Source organism: Geotrypetes seraphini, chromosome 1, assembly GCF_902459505.1.
Source record: "Geotrypetes seraphini chromosome 1, aGeoSer1.1, whole genome shotgun sequence".
Lineage (NCBI taxonomy): Eukaryota > Metazoa > Chordata > Amphibia > Gymnophiona > Dermophiidae > Geotrypetes > Geotrypetes seraphini.
The window spans coordinates 290367246-290385599 of NC_047084.1; the positions used below are offsets into that span (position 1 = coordinate 290367246).

Genomic DNA, 18354 nt, shown 5'->3' on the forward strand with positions numbered 1-18354 from the left:
AATGGGTCCTATATTAAAACAAATTTGTGAAACAAAAAATTAAAACCTTCCAAAGGTCATGAAAAAAAAGGCTGAAAATCCAAAAATGGACTGAAAAATTTTCTGTATTTCTATCTTTAGCAGATACCTGTTAGTCTGAGCAATTGCCCAGATACCTCTTAGAAATAATCAGTGAAAGATTGGTGCATGGATGGACCTTTCTACGCCAAAACTTTCAATTAGCACTTTCCTTTTATAAGACAAATTTACTAACAGAACATTGTGTAGTATAGCTGGTGATGTGAGTCTTAAAGAGGGAAGTTATTTATCTCACTAGTTTTATTTATTAGGATTTGTTTACTGCCTTGAAGAAATTCACCCAAGGCATCGTATAACAAAAATAACCTGGATATAGGCAACATGTGATGAAAGCAGTCAAAAAACCCCAAAAAACATTCAAATAATTGTAACATAGGGTCCCTTTTACCCGTGGAGGGGCATAATCGAAAGGAACATCTAAATCCGTTTTCATCCAAGTTGTAAGTCGTCCAAAGTAAAAAAATAACTTAGGACACATTTTCGAAAAATTTGTCCAAATTTTTTTCGTTTCGAAAATCGTCTAACTGATCCTGCTGATCTGATCGTCCAAGCCGCTAAATTGTCCATCTTTATACCGCATTTTCATCCAACTTTTCGTCCAAGTCAAAAACGCCTAGAACAAGCCCTGTTGGATGTGGGAGGGGTCTTCAAAGTGATGGACTGAACACCCATACATGGCACCTAAATAGTGGGGTACCTTACAGGGCACTGCTGTGGTTCACTTTTGTGAACTTCACAAAAAGGGTGCCATGTCTTCTCCTCACTACAGCTCTCTTATAGGTCATGGTGAGCCCCCCAAACTACCTCTAGAATCCCCTAGACCCACTTATCTACCACCCCAATAGCCCTTATGGCTGCAGGAGCCACTTATATGCCAGTACAAAAGGGTTTTGAAGTGTATAGGGGAGTGCACATGTTTAAGTATCAATGCAGTGATTACAAGGGCTTATGGGCATTGGTCCTCCTCTCCCTAACCCACTCCCAAGACGGCTTAAGCCGCCTATGTGCTGGACGACTAGGCTTTCCTATGCCAGGCTGCCAGGTGATGATGGTCTGGAGGATGAATTTTAAAAGTGTGATTACGATTTTTATGGGGTTGGGGGGGTCAGTGATCACTGGGGTAGTGTGTAGGGGTCTGTATTATGTGTTTGAAGTGCTTATCTGGTGACTTTAGGTGGGTTTTTGTGACTTAGACCATGTTTTAAATGGTCTAAGTCACAACATCCAAGTTCCGTCGATCCTGGGCTGTATAACTTTCGGTTATACATGCTGTACGACTAAGTCTAAGCCAGCCCATGTCCCGCCCAACTCCCACCCTCGACACTCCTCCTGAAATGCCCCATTTAACTTTGGTCATTCAGCGGCACTATGAAGGCCAAGGTCGTTTAGAAATACATTGTAACCTCGGTTTGCGAGTGTTTTGCAAGACAAGCAAAACACTCAGCAAAGTTTTGCCTCGCAAACCGAGTATGTTCTGGTGTACGAGCACCTCCCCCCCGCTCTAACCAGCATCGCACCCCCCCGAACTGGCATCGCAACCCCCCCCCCGCGAGAACCGCAAAGCACCCCCGTGCTGAAAGCGGCATCCGCCCGCCCTTCCTCCAAGCACTTAGTCCTTACCCCTTCTGCTCGTTGTAAGTGTGAATGCAAGCTCCCACCTCTTGCCTTCTGGCTCTCGTTCTCTCGGAGAGAACGAGATCTCCGAGAGAACGAGAGCCAGAAGACCTTGAGCATGCGCAGATGCTCAAGGCCCAGCCCAGGCAAGAGGCGGGAGCTCGCATTCACACTTACAACGAGCAGAAGGGGTAAGGACCAAATGCTTTGCAGTTCTCACGGGGGGGGGGAGGGTTCACGGGGGGGGGGTGTTGCGATGCCGGTTCGAGCGGGGGGAGGGGGTGATGGAGCAGCGCTGGTAGCCTCGGGGAGGGGGGGGGTTGGTGGAACGAATTGTTCAAGTTTCCATTATCTTCTATGGGGAAAGTTGCTTTGATGTACGAGTGTTTTGGTTTAAGAGCATGCTTCTGGAACGAATTATGCTCTTAAACAAAGGTACCACTGTATGTCCAAAACCCGTTTTCACATTATCGGCACTTGGATGTATTTTGACAATGGTCGTCCAAATGCCGACTTAGGCCGGTTTTTGGACGTTTTTCTCTTTTGATTATGAGCCCCTTAACGTATGCTTATATTGGTCATTCCTGCATGGGTATAATGGCTGAATTTCCACTTTTTCTGTTAATGGCTACATGCTAATTTTCTCGTTGGTGCATGGCTATTGCCACCTATTTTGTAGACGGTAAGGGCTCCTGCACTAACCATATGTTAAGTGATTAGCATGCCACAATGTAGCTGTGCTGACCAATTAGTGTAGAACTAGCCTACCTTCTACCCCCAGACTCACCCCCAGCACAAGCTAATGCCAAAAATATAACGGGATTCCTGACTGTACTTCGCAGTAAGGCATGTTAAGCTATGCCATTGGTAGTGTCACCCATCTGGACAGTGTTGGAGGCGGAGGATTGTGTTTGATGCAACAGTGGCGACAACATCAAATTTATACTGTGCAGAAGAAAGGCCCAGCAATCTACTTCTGTATTCTGTCACGAAAACTTGATGATTTTCATCAAGTTGCTTGAACTTGAACACGCGTCGATAGCACCTTACATAAGCACATGCAAGTGCTTACTGCAGCTTAGTAAAAGGACCCCATAGTGTGCTACTTCCAATATCAACACATCATACATGAAAATATCTTAATATTAATCTTATTTTATCAGATGTCAACTTTCCCCAATTTTTAATGAGCCTCCATTTCTTCAACAGATGGATGTGAAGGATGTCTCTGAAGATAAGGAGGATATAGAGGGAAATCTGCTGCGTCCAGCTGGGGTGGCCCTCAGGGGAGCTCACCTCATTATGAGAATTTACAGAGCTGAAGATCTACCTCAAAGTAAGTAATGTAATGTAATGTAATTTATTTCTTATATACCGCTACATCCGTTAGGTTCTTATTTTCTTAATAAGACTTATGCTTGGAATCCCTACGGCAGGCTCCATCTCTGGTAGTTTTCACGGCCCACTTAAAATCCCACCTCTTCGACACTTAAAATCCCACCTCTTTGAGAGTGCTTTCAATTCCTAACTACTCTCACATTGGGTTTTGCATCCCCAACCCTATATGGCATGTCTGTTTGTCAAAGTTAGATTGTAAGCTCTTCTGAGCAGGGACCATCTATTAAATATTAACATGTGCCATATGAGTGATAAATAGTTATAGTAGTAGTATATGAACCTGAGTGAACTGCTGAGCAAATTTATCCTGTGGTAAAAAATTACTCTATAGCAATGATACTGTTGACTTGTCTGTGTGTTGGTACTTTGTTATGTTCAGCATGTGTGTGCTTGCATTGATAGAGCTACTTTGACAGGATTCAGTTTTTGACATATATGAAAAGGAATACGAAGGTTTACATGTTTTTTCTGTAACTGAGGTAATTGGGTGATCAGTGTTATATAATGAGCGCTCACTCACAAGTGGTGCCCTTCCTACTAGCGACAACCTTTTTTTTAAAGTGAAATAAACATTTTAACAGGAAGCACTCCGTACAGAAATCAGTTTGAAAAACAAGAAATACTACAGATTGTAAAGGAGACCAAACAATTACTTCCAACAATCTTAAGTCTGCCATATATGGAATTCCAAGAGCTCAAACAATCTCAGAAATATGATATTACCAAAAAGCAACACCAATAATAACAAAGTAAATACCTAAAGAGAGGTTTTTTACTAATATCCTACAGACTCTCCTTTTACTGGCCCAGGGTAAGAGAAGGTTCCCATGTCAACCAATTTATTACTCAAAAACACCACTGACTGAGAAGGATCCTAAAATATATAAGTATTGGATCAGTATTTGATTATACACTTACAAGAAAACTTTAAAAAAAAAAATTGTCCCTTTATCTAGAACTCTAGGGCATAACAACAAAAGTAGCCTTGTCTCTCATGTCAGGAAATATTCTTGCAGTCAAAGAAGGACAGTGAGACTTTCTATGGCTAAAATAAAGTGTCATTAGCTACTCTTTGTTAGAATCTAGTACCAGGGTCACTATTAAGGTAGCAGGTGTAACAAGTTCTTCTTTAGATGGTTCCACAAAAAAAGCTGTTAAGTCCAAACTGTTCTGAGAAATCGACATCATGACCATCTGTCCCAATTTTTTTTTAAGAGGGGAGATAGAAAATTCTAGGAGGAAGAAATTGAGAGGGAATTAGTAAATGCTCTAGCCAGGGGCAGCGGAATGCCTTTTTATGTGGGTGGAGGAAACAAGCTCTGCCCTCAACCCCACCCATGCTTTGGCCCTAGCTTCAATCTCTTCTCTACCATCCCATAGTCACCCCCTCCACCATGACATCCAGCATCCTTCCTTATCTCTGAACCTTCCCCCCCCACTATGGTGCTCAGCATTTCTATCCTCCCTCCCATAGTCTCTAGCACTTCTCTCCCAGCCAAACCGCAACATGTTTAGTACCATACCTCCCTCCGTCTCTTTCTCTCTTTCTTCCCTTCCATCTAGCGTCTGCCCCCTTTCTCTTTCTCCTCCCTTCCATCCAACATCTGCTCCCTTCTCTTTCTTCTCCTACCCATCCAGCATCTTCCACCCTCTATCCAGTATCTACTCCTTTATTTTTCTTCCCTTTCCATCCAGCACCTGCTTTCTTTCTGGCTCCTTCCATTCAGTGGGTGCCTTCTCTCTCTCTGTCCCTCCATCCAGCATCTGTCCCCCCTTTCCTCTCTTCCATTCCAAGTCTCTTCCATTCCAAGTCCGACCGTGGCTATCTCCTGCATTTAGTGGCAAACCTTCAAGGCCACATCTGGCAACGGGTATTGAAATTTTTTTGGGGGGCCAATTATGACATAGTCGATTAAGCCGATGTTCATTGGCTGACCAGCTAAGTTTTAGTGGCCAAGGATAGACCTACTATTTATACAGGGCTATCTGGCTGATAAAGTTAGCCAGTCAGCCAATAAATATTGGCGCTAACTGGCTGTCATGCGACATAGCCGGTGATTAAGCTAGCTACTAAGTGCTAATATAAAGTGGCCATCTCATGCTGTTCCTGGCTGGTTAATAGCCATAGAATATATTGGGTGGTATATCTTTATAAAGGGACTACCAAGGGCCTATAGTCCTGAGAAAATTTTAAAGTGCTCTGTCCACATACTGGATCCTCTCTTAGTGTTTTAGTGCAAGCCGGCGCGATAAATTCTCTGACGCTCATAAAATTCCTATGAGCGCTGGAGCACTTACCTCACCAGCCTGCACTAAAACCCTCTAGCACAGCTTAATAAAAGGGGCCATTAGTTAACATTTTTCCTTTATCTATTGTGAGAATTGGAATTCCTACTTGTAGAGGACTTGAACTGAATAATTTAAGGCTATTTTCATAAATCTAGGTTTCCTATGATAACATTATGCTTATCTGAATCCATTTTTCTTTACAAGTTTTGCTTGATTTATTTATTGAATTTCAAATAAAAACAAAACTTAAAAAAAAAAGCTTTAAAAAACCATCTTGTCATCAAGGGGGCAGAGGCCTCACCAAACTGGGCTGCACAGGGCCTTGCAATTGCATTTACACACACATAATTGTTGCATATATGTTACCCCTTTATCTGCTAATTCTGTTTATGGCGCACAGCTGAGTTACATGCACAACTTAATAGTAAAGCAAGCCTAATTGGCAATGATAATTAGCAATTAACACCTCATAAATGGCATTAATGAGAAGTTACGTGCACAACTTGGAAAGTACAATTCTATAAAAGGTATGTGCTTGCTCTAGTGCGTGCATCTAAAAAGGGGCGTGTCTGGGGAGGAGCATGGGTGGGCCATGGGCGTACCTAAAACTTAGGCACACTGTTATACAATAAGCTCGATGTGTGCACAGTTTAGGTGCAGGCATTTAGGCCTGTTTTTCCTTGGCCTAAACACATGCGCCTAAAAGTTATAATGTGCGCTGATGCTTAGCGCAATTCTATACAAGGTTGTAGAATCGTGCTAAGCGCCGCTCTAGTCTGCACTGAGTTTTTGGGCGCTACGTAGGGTTACCAGATGTCCTCAGACGGCTTTTCAAAACCTGACACTTTGTCCAGGTTTTGAAAACAAATCGCATCGGGAGGGGGCATCCACGCATGCTCGGATGCAACGCAGTGACATCACGCATGCATGCGATGTCATCGTGTCGCAGATGCACATATGTGCCTTCCTGCCCGACAAACAGGCAGCGGAGCCGAGCTGAGGACGGAGCTGGGGCCTAACGGGGCGGGGATGGGTTGATCTGGGCGGGTCCAGATTTTACTGGTAACCCTATCGAATCAGGCCTTTAATGCATGCTCGTAAAGAACCTGAAGAACACACCTCTATTCAGTGGAATGCTTTGTATGGGTTCTTTATAACGTCACTCAGTTCTTAGCAGAATTAATGTGGTCCCCTGAATTCCGCTTACAGTGGATGATGCTGTCTTGGACAATGTGAAACAAATCTTTGGCTTTGATAGCAACAAGAAGAACCTGGTGGATCCTTTTGTGGAAATCAGCTTTGCCGGCAAAACGGTAAGAGGAAAAGAACTAGCTAAATGTTATAACGTAACTTATATTTTCAAACTTCACCTCCAAAACTACCGCACCGGTTCTCATAAATTCAAAATCCCATGATGCCTGCGTTCTTGCCTGTAGTTCATAAGGTCAAGAGCTTCAACCTTAGAAATTGACCCCCTCTTTTACAAAGGTGAGTTGGCCGTTTTAGCGAATGCTAAATATACGCTAGTGCGCCTTTGTAAAAGGAGCTCTAAGGGGTAAATATTCAGACAGAGGCAGTGAGCGTTTTATAGCGGCCGCTGACTTTATGTCCTGATTATTCATTGCTGGCTGGTGTCCAGGCACTGGTATTAAATATTCAGGTATATGCAGACAGTTGTGGAAAAAGAGAGATGGAATCTTGGGGTGGGGGTGGGGTGTGTGGAATTCTGTGCTGGAGCTTTCATAAGAACATAAGAAACGCCCTCACCGGATCAGACCGAGGTCCATCTAGTCCGGTGATCCGCACACGCGGCGGCCCATTTAGGTACTCCTTTTTGGAGACCTGGATTTACCGTATCCCTCAATATGATATGCAAGAAGGTGTGCATCCAACTTGCGTTTGAATCCCAGAACAGTAGTCTCCTCCACAACCTCCTCCGGGAGTGCATTCCAAGCACCCACCACGCGCTGTGTGAAACAGAATTTCCTGACATTTGTCCTAAACCTGCTGCCACTCAGTTTCAGTCTATGTCCTCTTGTCCCCGTCACATCAGAATATTTAAGTAATGCTTCTTTTTGGTCTATTTTATCAAATCCTTTTAATATTTTAAAAGTCTCTATCAAATCCCCTCTTAGTCTTCTCTTCTCAAGGGTAAACAGCCCCAGCTTCCTGAGTCGATCGTTGTAGGTCAAATTTTCCATTCCTTTGATAAGTTTCGTGGCTCGCCTTTGCACCTTTTCCAGCAGAGTTATATCTTTTTTAAGGTATGGAGACCAGTGTTGGACACAGTATTCTAAGTGCGGTCGGACCATTGTTCTATAAAGTGGCATTATGACCTCTTCCGTTCTACTCGTAATCCCCTTCTTAATTATGCCCAACATCCTGTTCGCTTTCTTCGCCGCTGCCGCACATTGTGCCGATGGTTTTAGGAGTTACTGTAATTATATATTTTTCATGGTAGAGGAGAGATGCCGGTTTGGATTTTTTGTACAGGATGCTGGTTAGCCCAGCGCTGGTCCTACACTTAAATATGGCATTTATTAGTCTTTGCTAATAACTTCTTGCAATTTTATTTGGATTGGAAAGTTCAAGGTATAGATCCATACGTCCATGGCATTGAAATATAACACAGGCTAACAGACATTGGCTAATATATAAACTTGGCTACTGTAAAATAACAAATGTGTCGTTCTCATTTGCATACTGATATTACTGTTATCTGCAGGAAATGTCTGTGCTAAAGAATGTTTTATTTGACAGTGAGGGAATGGGATTAAAAACTTATGCAACCATTTTTCCTAGTTACTTTATTCTTAATACTACTTACTCCTGTCTCTATTTTTCATGTTACTTTTACTTCATTTCCTCCTGATTTTGGCATAGTCTCATTTTCCAATCAATTGTTCTGTTTTTCTTGGCTCACCCAAAAACAAAGTAGTCAGCTTTAGGCATAATTAGATTCTTCAGGGACAAAGTACATAGCTCTCCCCCCTTAGAAAATCCAAGCAATTGATTGTCTAGCCAAGCATAAGTGCCTGTCTGGCTGGACAGCAAACCTAAGATCCAGAAAAGGAGGGTGAAGGGTAAGAGAAACAGGAGCTGTGTGCTCTGTGGAGTATGCACCTAGAAACTTTTATTTGACTGACCAATAAGCCACTTAGATATTTAAGTAGTTGAGCTCAAATGTTAGTCTAGTTCTGTTTTTCAGATTAGCAGTATTGCTTTCTGATATTTCCTTAAGTAAAGCTGAAGAAAAGAGTGCATATCTAACACTTGATTGCACTGTTCGTTATTTCAAGCAATACCTTAACCCTTACATAAAAAGTCAAACTGACAGTAGTTCAATCAAGTTTTTAAACAGAGGTCTTCTGTCTCGTTTTCCCACTGATTATGTTTAGAACATATGTGAAATATTTTTCAGATATACAGAAACTGTTATTGTCTGCACCACTGTTTTGCTATTGCGTTTGGAAAACCCATTAACATGGAACTTCCTAATAGTTTACTAAGAGTTCCTTTTACTAAGCTGCATTGGATCTAACTCAACAAAACACAAAAAAAAAAACAAACCCTGGCCAGATTCTATAAAAGACTCCTAAAGTTAGGTGCCTAGATTGGCATGCCTAGGCGATCTAGGCGCTTTACTTATCCCTGCTTTTACAAAATCCTAGTGTGGTTTTTAGCGCTGTCCGTGGTGGTAACAGTTCTGATGCTTATAGGAATTCTATGAGCGTTGGAGCTGTTACCGCTGCGGCCAGCGCTAAAAAACGCACTACGGTTTTGAAAAGGGGGGATGGGGTTAAATATTTTAAAAGTTTAATTGGCACCGATAATGAGCAATTAGCACTACATAATTGGCTTAAATTCAGTTAATCGGCTGGGAGAGGGGAGAATGTTTCTATGCGGGAGAGGGGAGATATGATAGAAACGTTTAAATACCTACATAATGTAAATGCGCATGAGTCGAGTCTTTTTCATTTGAAAGGAAACTCTGCAATGAGAGGGCATAGGATGAAGTTAAGAAATGATAGGCTCCGGAGTAATCTAAGGAAATACTTTTTTTACAGAAAGGGTAGTAGATGCATGGAACAGTCTCCCAGAAGAGGTATAAGAGACAGAGACTGTCTGAATTCAAAAGGTCCTGGGATAGGCACATGGGATCTCTCGGAGAGAGAAAGAGATAATGGTTACTGCGGATGGGCAGACTAGATGGGCCATTTGGCCTTTATCTGCCATCATGTTTCTATGTTTCTATCATGTAGTACCATATAACATAGGCAGCGGAATGCTGTTTTGTTTGGGGGGTGGAGGGCAGGCCCAAAAGCTCTGCCCTAGCCTGCAGAATCTGCGGCACAGTCTCTCACCAGCTCCTGACTCCCTCATCCACCTTCTCCTGGTGCTTTAGCTTCAAATCTTTGGGCAGCTGCTGTGCAGCGTCAGTGAGCAGGCCTGCCCCTGGAAGTAGAATGAAGGGTAGGCTTGTTGATGCTGTTCGGTGGTTGCCCAAAAATTTAAAAGTACAGCGTGGGGAGGAGGGGGATGGGTGGGAGACTGACCTGCAACCATCAATCCTTGGGTAGGCCATGGCCCCTGTGGCCTCACTCCCGTTCCGACGCCCATGCCATATAAATATTTTAATGGTAGCAATAGATGTTTCCTCATTGCCACTGTTTTGTTCCTCAGAGCTTCTGCTGAAGCAGCATATTGAAAGAAAATTATTTTAACACTATTCTGTTTTTATGAATTTCTGATTTTACAGTATTATATAAATTAAAATTGGCAATTTTGTCATATATTATAAGATAATAACACAATCCTTTATGTTTAGCTTTGTAGTAAGATCATGGAGAAGAATGCTAATCCTCAATGGAACCAAAGCATCACTTTGCCGATTCGGGTAAGAAAACTGCACAATATTTATTGAACTCTCTCATTATTTTCAGTCATTTTAACATCTTGATGGGTATTCTTTTCTCTTATTCTGTTGTTAGTTTCCCTCCATGTGTGAAAAAATGAGAATTCGATTGATTGATTGGTAAGTTTAAGGCAAGATTCTTGGAAGCAATAACACCTGATAGGCTGAGCATTGGGCATTTTTGTTTAGGCATGAGAATTAAAATAGTAACCGCGGATGCCTGCCCAAAAGCTGTTTGCCAGAGAAGACAAGGAGTACTCAAGGGAAAAAAAAGTAGTATGGCATCATTCTTCAAAGAGTGAACAACTCTCATGATACTGTTTCACTCAAGCAACCAGACCTTGCATTCCTTTGTTGTACCTTTTTTGCATTTTGCATGCATGTCTGTCCTAGCATAGTACTGGAATGTCATTAAACTGGGATCTCTTTTCTGGTCTGTTACCATTATAGGATTTCTTTCCTTCATTTTCCTCTATAGATCTCAACAAAGTTACAAGGTACATGCCTAATGGAGTACCTTGGGATGCACTCAGGTTTCCAGCCCTTACTTCTAAATGTGCATGAGCTGACTGTATTCTAAAAAATATTTCTATTTTTTTTTGAGGGAGATGTCGAGGATGGAGAGTGGGTGTTCCTTCGCTAACCAGCAAGCGCATTTACATTACTGCATGTTAACTAGTTAATACACGGACATTATGTAAGCCCTTCGAGGCAAATTCTGTAAAGGATGCCTAAAGTCCAGCAACTTAGGTGTCCAACTAAATTGGATAATTAGCCCAATTAATGACTTTAACAAGAAATAATTGAAAGTTAGACATCCAAAGGCTGTGCGCAATTCACAAAATAGACATCCAGAATTTTGCAGACGCTCATCGGAAAAAGCAGCACCTAATGGGATAGATGTGGGCGTGACTTTGTAATTTTATCTTTATTAGATTTCCATTTTTTTAATGACAATAAAATCATAATGAAAATAAATAGTTTCCAAGATATAACCAATATCATAAAGTAATTAACATAACAAGAAAACTAAACATATGTCCTTCAACTGTTAATTAGTCTACAAACGTTGAGGAAGGAGTATCAATAATAACGAAGACTGATTTTTACACCATAATAACTTTAAAGGAAACTAAAGTCAGGCGACCTGAATTGAACCCAAGTATCTATCTATGAGCATTATTCCTGGATATTGATTGGAGTTGTCACCTCTTTATCCAAAATAAATCTCGACAACTGTGTGAAATCAAAAAATATATATCTAGCTCCCTTGTAATTTATAAAACACTTGCATGGGAATCTTAGTACAAATGTAGCACCCATTTTTAATACCTGGGGTCTCAAGAGTAGAAATTGTTTTCTTAATTTTTGTGTTTGCCTGGAGACATCTGGGTACATTCTTATTTTCTGATTCAGAAACAAAACATCTTTATATTTAAAGAACAACTTTAACAACCACTCTCTATCTGAATCTAAAGCTAATACATTATTTAGGCAAAGCACATAAAAAAAAATTTTGCAAACTAAACCTTCTATTTTTTGGTGTAAAGAGGACTCCTCTTTGATAATAATCAAAAAAGATGTTTAATAATGCATTACTCAAGCAAAGCACATGATAAAATGTATTGCATACTAAACCTCATTCCCAAAGTTTAAGAAAATAAGAAGAGAAACCCTACTTACAATGGCTGTGGCTCAGAGCAAGTAAACATGTCTGATACACAATCTTAACACCATTGTAACATCATCAATATGCACCTAGATGGCAAAATGTAACTAAGAACCCCTGTCTAAAAGTAAGTTCCTGTGGCTCAGGAAGGACGATAGACCACTGGTCTGACCCAGCAGTGGCAATTCTTATATTCTTCCATCTTCCACAGGTCATGGGTTCAAATACACACAACTCCCCCCCCCCCAGTACCTTAACAGCTTCTTTTTGGTCTCATAAGAGAGTATGGGTTGTGGACTTTGCTATTTACATTTGCACTCTGCCCTTTCCGGGGTCCAAACAAGAACCTATTTGTACCCTGAGATGGCTATGATCTCCTAAGGTATCATCTCACATGGCAGGAACCCCTGCCTATAAAAAAATGCATGTGGCTCAGTGGTTAAAGGCACTGCTTTCATCTTCCACAAATCATGGGTTCAAATCCCTAGTATGGTCAGGTACCAAAGCACATATTCCTAGTTCTTTTAGTGACAATCTGCCATCTAGGTGCATACTGATGATGTCAAGATTATGCGTCACAAAAGCCCTTCAAATACTATGTGAACCATACTAAAACACCTAATATAAACATGCTTTGTTTAAGAGTGGTAACAGTCAAAATTCCCTTCACAAAGACTACCGATCTCCAGTGTCAGCAGTCAGACCTCAGAGATAGTCATAAGGAAAGACCCATATGCAGACTATCATTGATTGTATTTATCTCAAGGGGACTGTTATAGTAAACAATTTTAACTGTTGCCCTATTCAGGTTTATTATTCATCGTCCATTGTCCATTGTATTAAATATCAATGGACGATGAATAATAAACCTGAATAGGGAAACAGTTAAAATTGTTTACTATAACAGTTCCCTTGAGATAAATACGATCAATGATAGTCTGCATATGGGTCTTTCCTTATGACTAGCTCTGAGGTCTGACTGCAGACACTGGAGATCGGTTGTCTTTGTGAAGGGAATTTTGACTGTTCTTAAACAAAGCGTGTTAATATTAGGTGTTTTAGTAAGATTATGCATCAAACATGTCTATTTGCTCTGAGCCAGTCATTGTGAGTAGGATTTCTCTTCTTATTTTCTTAAACTTTGGGAATGAGGTTTAGTATGCAATACATTTTATCGTGTGCTTTGCTTGAGTAATGCATTATTAAACTTTATTTTCCATTATTATCAAAGAGGAGTCATCTTTACACCACAAAATAGTAGGGTTAGTATGCTATATATATATATATATATATATATATACATATATATATATATATATTTCATGTGCTTTGATTGAGGAACACAGAGGCCAAAAGAGGAATTGGACAAGTATTAAAGGTACATGTTTGATACTTATCCTAGAGAAATGACTGCTTATGAATCAAGAGGATATAAGCTTGGCTTTTGAATTGACATGTGGTTTAATATCTGAGTGTGTATGGTTCCGTGGTTAGAGATACAGCCGCAATACCCTGAGGTTGTTGGTTCAAACACTTCACTGCTCCTTGTGCCTCTTAGCAAGTCACTTAATCCCCTTGAGCCCACCAGGACAGAAGGGAAATATGATAAAGTAGGCAATTATTATAAATAATTAAAAGATAAATAAATAAACTATAATAGTGGTGCATCTGTAAAAATTGGGCTGCCTTCTGCATGCCGATTTACTGCATACAATTTTAATGTAAAAAACCAGCATAAAATTGCTGTTCTAATGACATCATAATGCTAAAACGTGATAATGTTATAGACATGAAGACTTCTATGCAGGCGATTCTATAAAGCACACCTAACTATATAGGCGCACTTAAATTTGCTAAGCGCTGCTGAGTACAATTTTCTATTGTGCGTCTATGCTTAATAGAATCACGCTCAGCATTGTGCTGCTGGAAATCTAAACAACGCCTAACATTTAGTCATCCTTTACAGAATTTGCCCCTTGCTGCCTACAAAGTGGGTGGCAGCAAGAGCTCACATGGAAATTAGGGTGTGGCCATTATTGTAAAAATAGAAAAGACTGCCTTTTACTGGCACTGCTAAAAGTGGCCTCAGTGCACAGAAAAGACCCTTATCGGGGTACCGGAGGTCACTTTATAGTGCTGCTTAGTAGAAGGGTCCCTAAGTGAGCCATTAGCACCTGCAAAATAGGTGTTGGTACATGCTTCTGTGGTAATTTTTTTTTTTTTTTTTTTTTTAAATGGCCACATGCTAGTGGGGAAAAGGGAAAATCAGCCATTTTGCTGCTGCAGTAAAAATAGCCATATAGAGAAATTCTATAAACAGCACCTAAATTAATTCAGAAATGGCAATTAATATTAAATTTAAAGCACCTACTGGCACTTAAACAAAAGGTGCCAGAATTGTGCCTCCTGAGGCGCCCACTGGTGCCTATAAGCGTGGCTAACGCCGAAAGTGGTATTAAGTGTCATAAAGCACCTACGTAGGTATGATTCATGGCAAAGACAGGCACCATAAATGTAGACCTTGAAAACCCTGGCCTACCTTTCTGGCGCCTGTTTTTCCTGGAGGTGTGATTCTCTAAATAGCGGTGTCATGTGATTGAGATGTGACTGGTGGCCACTCTTTAGGCGGCTGCCGATATCAGCGCTGTTTAGAGAATCTGGGCCTTACTGCGTGGGGAAGACCACATAAGGACGCACTAAGTCCATTTTCTACTGCAGCTTAGTAAAAGTAAAAATAAAATAAAAGGTGCTCGACTCGTGTTACAATAATGTAAGAATAGTACATAAATATGGAAGAAGAATGTACCGTAATCTAGAATTTCTTAGTTTCCAAAATGTTTAGTAAACAAGAAAGTTTTCAGAGCTTTCCGAAATAAAATGAAGGGGCCAAGACTTCTAAGTGAAGGTGATAACTCATTTCAGAGCTCAGTTAGTCTGAAAATGAAAGAGTGGCTGAATCTCTTGAAAGTCCTAGCGAGATGAGATCTGTGTACATTCCAATCTAAAGGAACCAAAGTAATAAAAATGTGAAAGAGAATTTTAAATGCAATACAAATGCACTTAAATTGAATTCTAAGATACACTGGAAGCCAATGTAATTCCTTGAGCAATGGAGTTACGTGATCAAATTTATTCTTACCAAAAATGAGCTTGGCAGCGGTGCTCTGTTTCAATTGAAGTCTCTGCAGACTGACCTTTGAATGACCCAGGAATGAGTTGCAATAATCCAACCTTGACAAAATAATTGACTGAACCAATTCAGAGAAGTGTTGCTGATGTAAGAGCGCTCTCACTCTTCTCAGGATACAGAGGCTAAAGAAACACTTTTTAACAAGATAATTTAGCTGATCTTTAAATGTAAAAGATGAATCAATAACAATACCCAATATTAGTGAGGAAAACTCCTAAATACTGTATATATATTTTATGTTTTTAGATTTGCAGAACACAGCTAAATATTATCCTCTGTCCTTTTAAAGTTGGCAGCCTGTGAAAGGGGCTTGCAAAGGCAGAGGAGCTGAATAGTGATTACTGACAAGACAATAAGCTGAGAGAACATTACAAAATGATGTGCATCTTTTAAAATATAAATTAAAAAAATGAATTAGATACTTCCCAGCTCAGTACAATACTCCTTAATAAAACCCTAAGCGCACATGCGCACTTATGATGCCTTGATCCCTGCTGCCATGATGTGTGCTTCCATGCCATACATGCGCACTGCCTGTCTTCTGCCCCGATCTCCAATGCCAGCTGACTTCCTGTGCTGCTGCTGCTGCTGGGACACCTCTTCTCACCCCCGGACCAGCAAATGCAGCAGCTGTGGTTTCATCTTGCAGCCACGGGGCATTTGCTAGGCCGGCCCACTTTGATAATGCGAGGTGGACCGGCCTAGCAAAAGCCCTGAGGCTGCCTGGGCTAGCGGATGCTGTACAGGGAGAACAGGGAAAAGAGAAGGGATACTACTAGACAGGGGGAGCAGGGAAGGGGTGCTGCTGGACAGGGGGAAGGTAAAAGTAAGGGAGAAGGCCTGGTGATGGACAGGGGGAGCAGTGAAAGGGTGCTGCTGGACAGGTATTGATGGACAGGGGGAGCAGGGAAGAGGTGCTGCTGGACAGGGGGAGGTTAAATGAAGGGAGAAGGGCTGCTGCTGGACAGGGGAAGCAGTGAAGGGGTGCTGCTGGACAGGGGGGAGGTTAAATGAAGGGAGAAGGGCTACTGCTGGACAGGGGGATAAGGGAAGGGGTGCTGTGGGACACGGGGGAGGTAAAAGGAAGGGAGAAGGGCTACTGCTGGACAGGGGGAGCAGGCAAGGGGTGGTATTGGACAGCCGAGGAAAGAGAGAGACAGAAAGAAAGAAAGACACACACATCTATTCTAGCACCCGTTAATGTAACGGGCTTAATGACTAGTTTAAATAATAATAGAGAAATTATACTTGCTTTACCTGTGCTATTCTTGCATTGATAGTACTTGGTCATTGATGTATTTTCTTATGAGGGTCAAAAGCTAAAATAATAGAACATAAAGCAAAGTCACCAAAATTCCCTATTCCATGTATAGGCAAGACAAAAGATCAAAAGAGAGAGAAGGGACCCCAGAACCTCAAAACTGTAGATCTTTGTCTGGTTCAGATAATTCATTGTATTTATTGTGGTATACAAGTTGTTGTATATTTATGATGGAAGCTCATTAGTGTTTCAATATATACTCGTACTTTTTACCTTAAACTTTAATAAAATATATTTAAAAAAAAGAGACACAACAATGAAAAGAGTAAAGCAGCATAAAAAGTAGTTCAGAAAAACATTCTCTTGACTCTTGACAATGGTGGCTACCATCCAAGTTTTCTAAGTATCTTTCTGTCTTTGGATATCGATTTAACATGATCATAAGCCTTTCCTTTTTACTGTATTACTAGGTCACATATGCCAGCATATATAGGGCCTCCGGCTTTGTTTTTTAACTGGGTTGCCTTAACACCAAGTTATATCATTTTTCTTGTACATTTTACTTTAGGGATCGTCTAAGTCACAATGATATTATTAGCACTGCCTACGTGTGCATGTCTAAAATCTCAGCACCTGGAGGGGAACTTGAAGGTAAGTTAGTGTTGGGTCATACCCTCTGCATAAAGCATGAAGCTAAATGTATCATATCATTGATGGTGGTTGTGGTGGTGATGCTGGTGAAGAATTAACAATGTACTAAAATGGTGGCTTTCCTTGTGGTTTTGCATCCCATTGTGTATTAACTGGTGATTTTTTCACTGCATTTTTAAATTGAAGAATAATCAAATATGAAGGGAGCCTTTTATTAAAGTGCATTTGGCAGCTAGCATAGGAATTAGCGCATGCTGATAGTACACAGTTAATTAATAATTAATATTGTGGTTTAATGCGTAGAGTGTAATTCTAGCACAGTGCGGTGACTATTCTGTAAAGGAAATTAGACAACATAGAGATATAGCTGGTATAAGTGGTTAGGCCTAAATATTAGAGATAATTTACGAGGGGCCACTGAAAAGTTCTCAGCTCAACCAATAATGTTGGGGCAGTATCCATCAAGGGGTATACAATTAGTCCAGTGATTTTCCATTTTTTTTTTGTTCTGTATTTTTCCCCCATACCTCTTTAACTCTGAAGTCACTGGACCAGGAAGTGACAACAGAGGGAGAGCTGAAGCCGGCATGGGCAGCAGGTTGGAGATGCTGCTTGCGCTAATGAGGTTAAAGAGGTATGGTGGAAGCAAAAGGGCATGCGCACAATTGGGGGGGGGGGGCAAAGAAGAGGGAGGGGAGCAGCCCTGGACATCTCCTACCCTTGCTATGCCCCTGGATGCAACTGGTATTAATGGAATGACAAATAGTGCCTTTTATCATCTTCAGGTAACCCTGATCAACCAGCGCTGAATAAGTGATCTTTGTGACCCTTTATCTTTCAGATTTAAAGTGCCCTTTGTTGATATTTTAAGAGATTATCTTTGGATAAATGGCTTTTTTCCCATGGAGAAAGTCCTATATGTAGGAAAGGAGTAGAAATAGGAAAGGCCCAATAGGAGTACACAATAATTAGAAATTTAAGATAATGACGGTATTGATGATGTTGTACTCTAAAACATCAATCACTGGAATTTGCAGTGTTTACTAACATAACGTAAGAATAGCCATTCTGGGTGATACTGATGGTCCATCTAACCCAATATCCTGTTTTCAACAGTGGCTAATCCAGGTCACAAGTATTTGACAGAATTCCAAATAGTAGCAAGATTAAAATATAATAAAATATATATTGTAGTGTTCCCCCGCGAATTCGCGGTTCGCGAATCACAGACTCGCTAATTCACAGTATGCTCTGCCTACCTCTTCCTGTACTAAAGTCAGGCTACACCA

At 40.9% G+C, this 18354-nt stretch overlaps 1 protein-coding gene across 7 annotated transcripts in view; it reads left to right on the forward strand.

Annotated features, from left to right (window-relative positions):
- Nucleotides 1–18354, forward strand: part of DYSF (dysferlin) — a 539803-nt gene that overhangs the window by 162199 nt on the left and 359250 nt on the right. For all 7 annotated transcript variants that reach the window (XR_004540213.1, XM_033953409.1, XM_033953435.1 and 4 more), the window contains exons 12-16: nt 2902–3028; nt 6589–6692; nt 10208–10276; nt 10371–10414; nt 16983–17065. Coding sequence is in view for 6 of the 7 variants with exons in the window: in XM_033953409.1 (XP_033809300.1) it covers nt 2902–3028; nt 6589–6692; nt 10208–10276; nt 10371–10414; nt 16983–17065 (427 nt within the window). In the remaining variant the exon portion in view is untranslated. The remainder of the gene's footprint in view (nt 1–2901; nt 3029–6588; nt 6693–10207; nt 10277–10370; nt 10415–16982; nt 17066–18354) is intronic.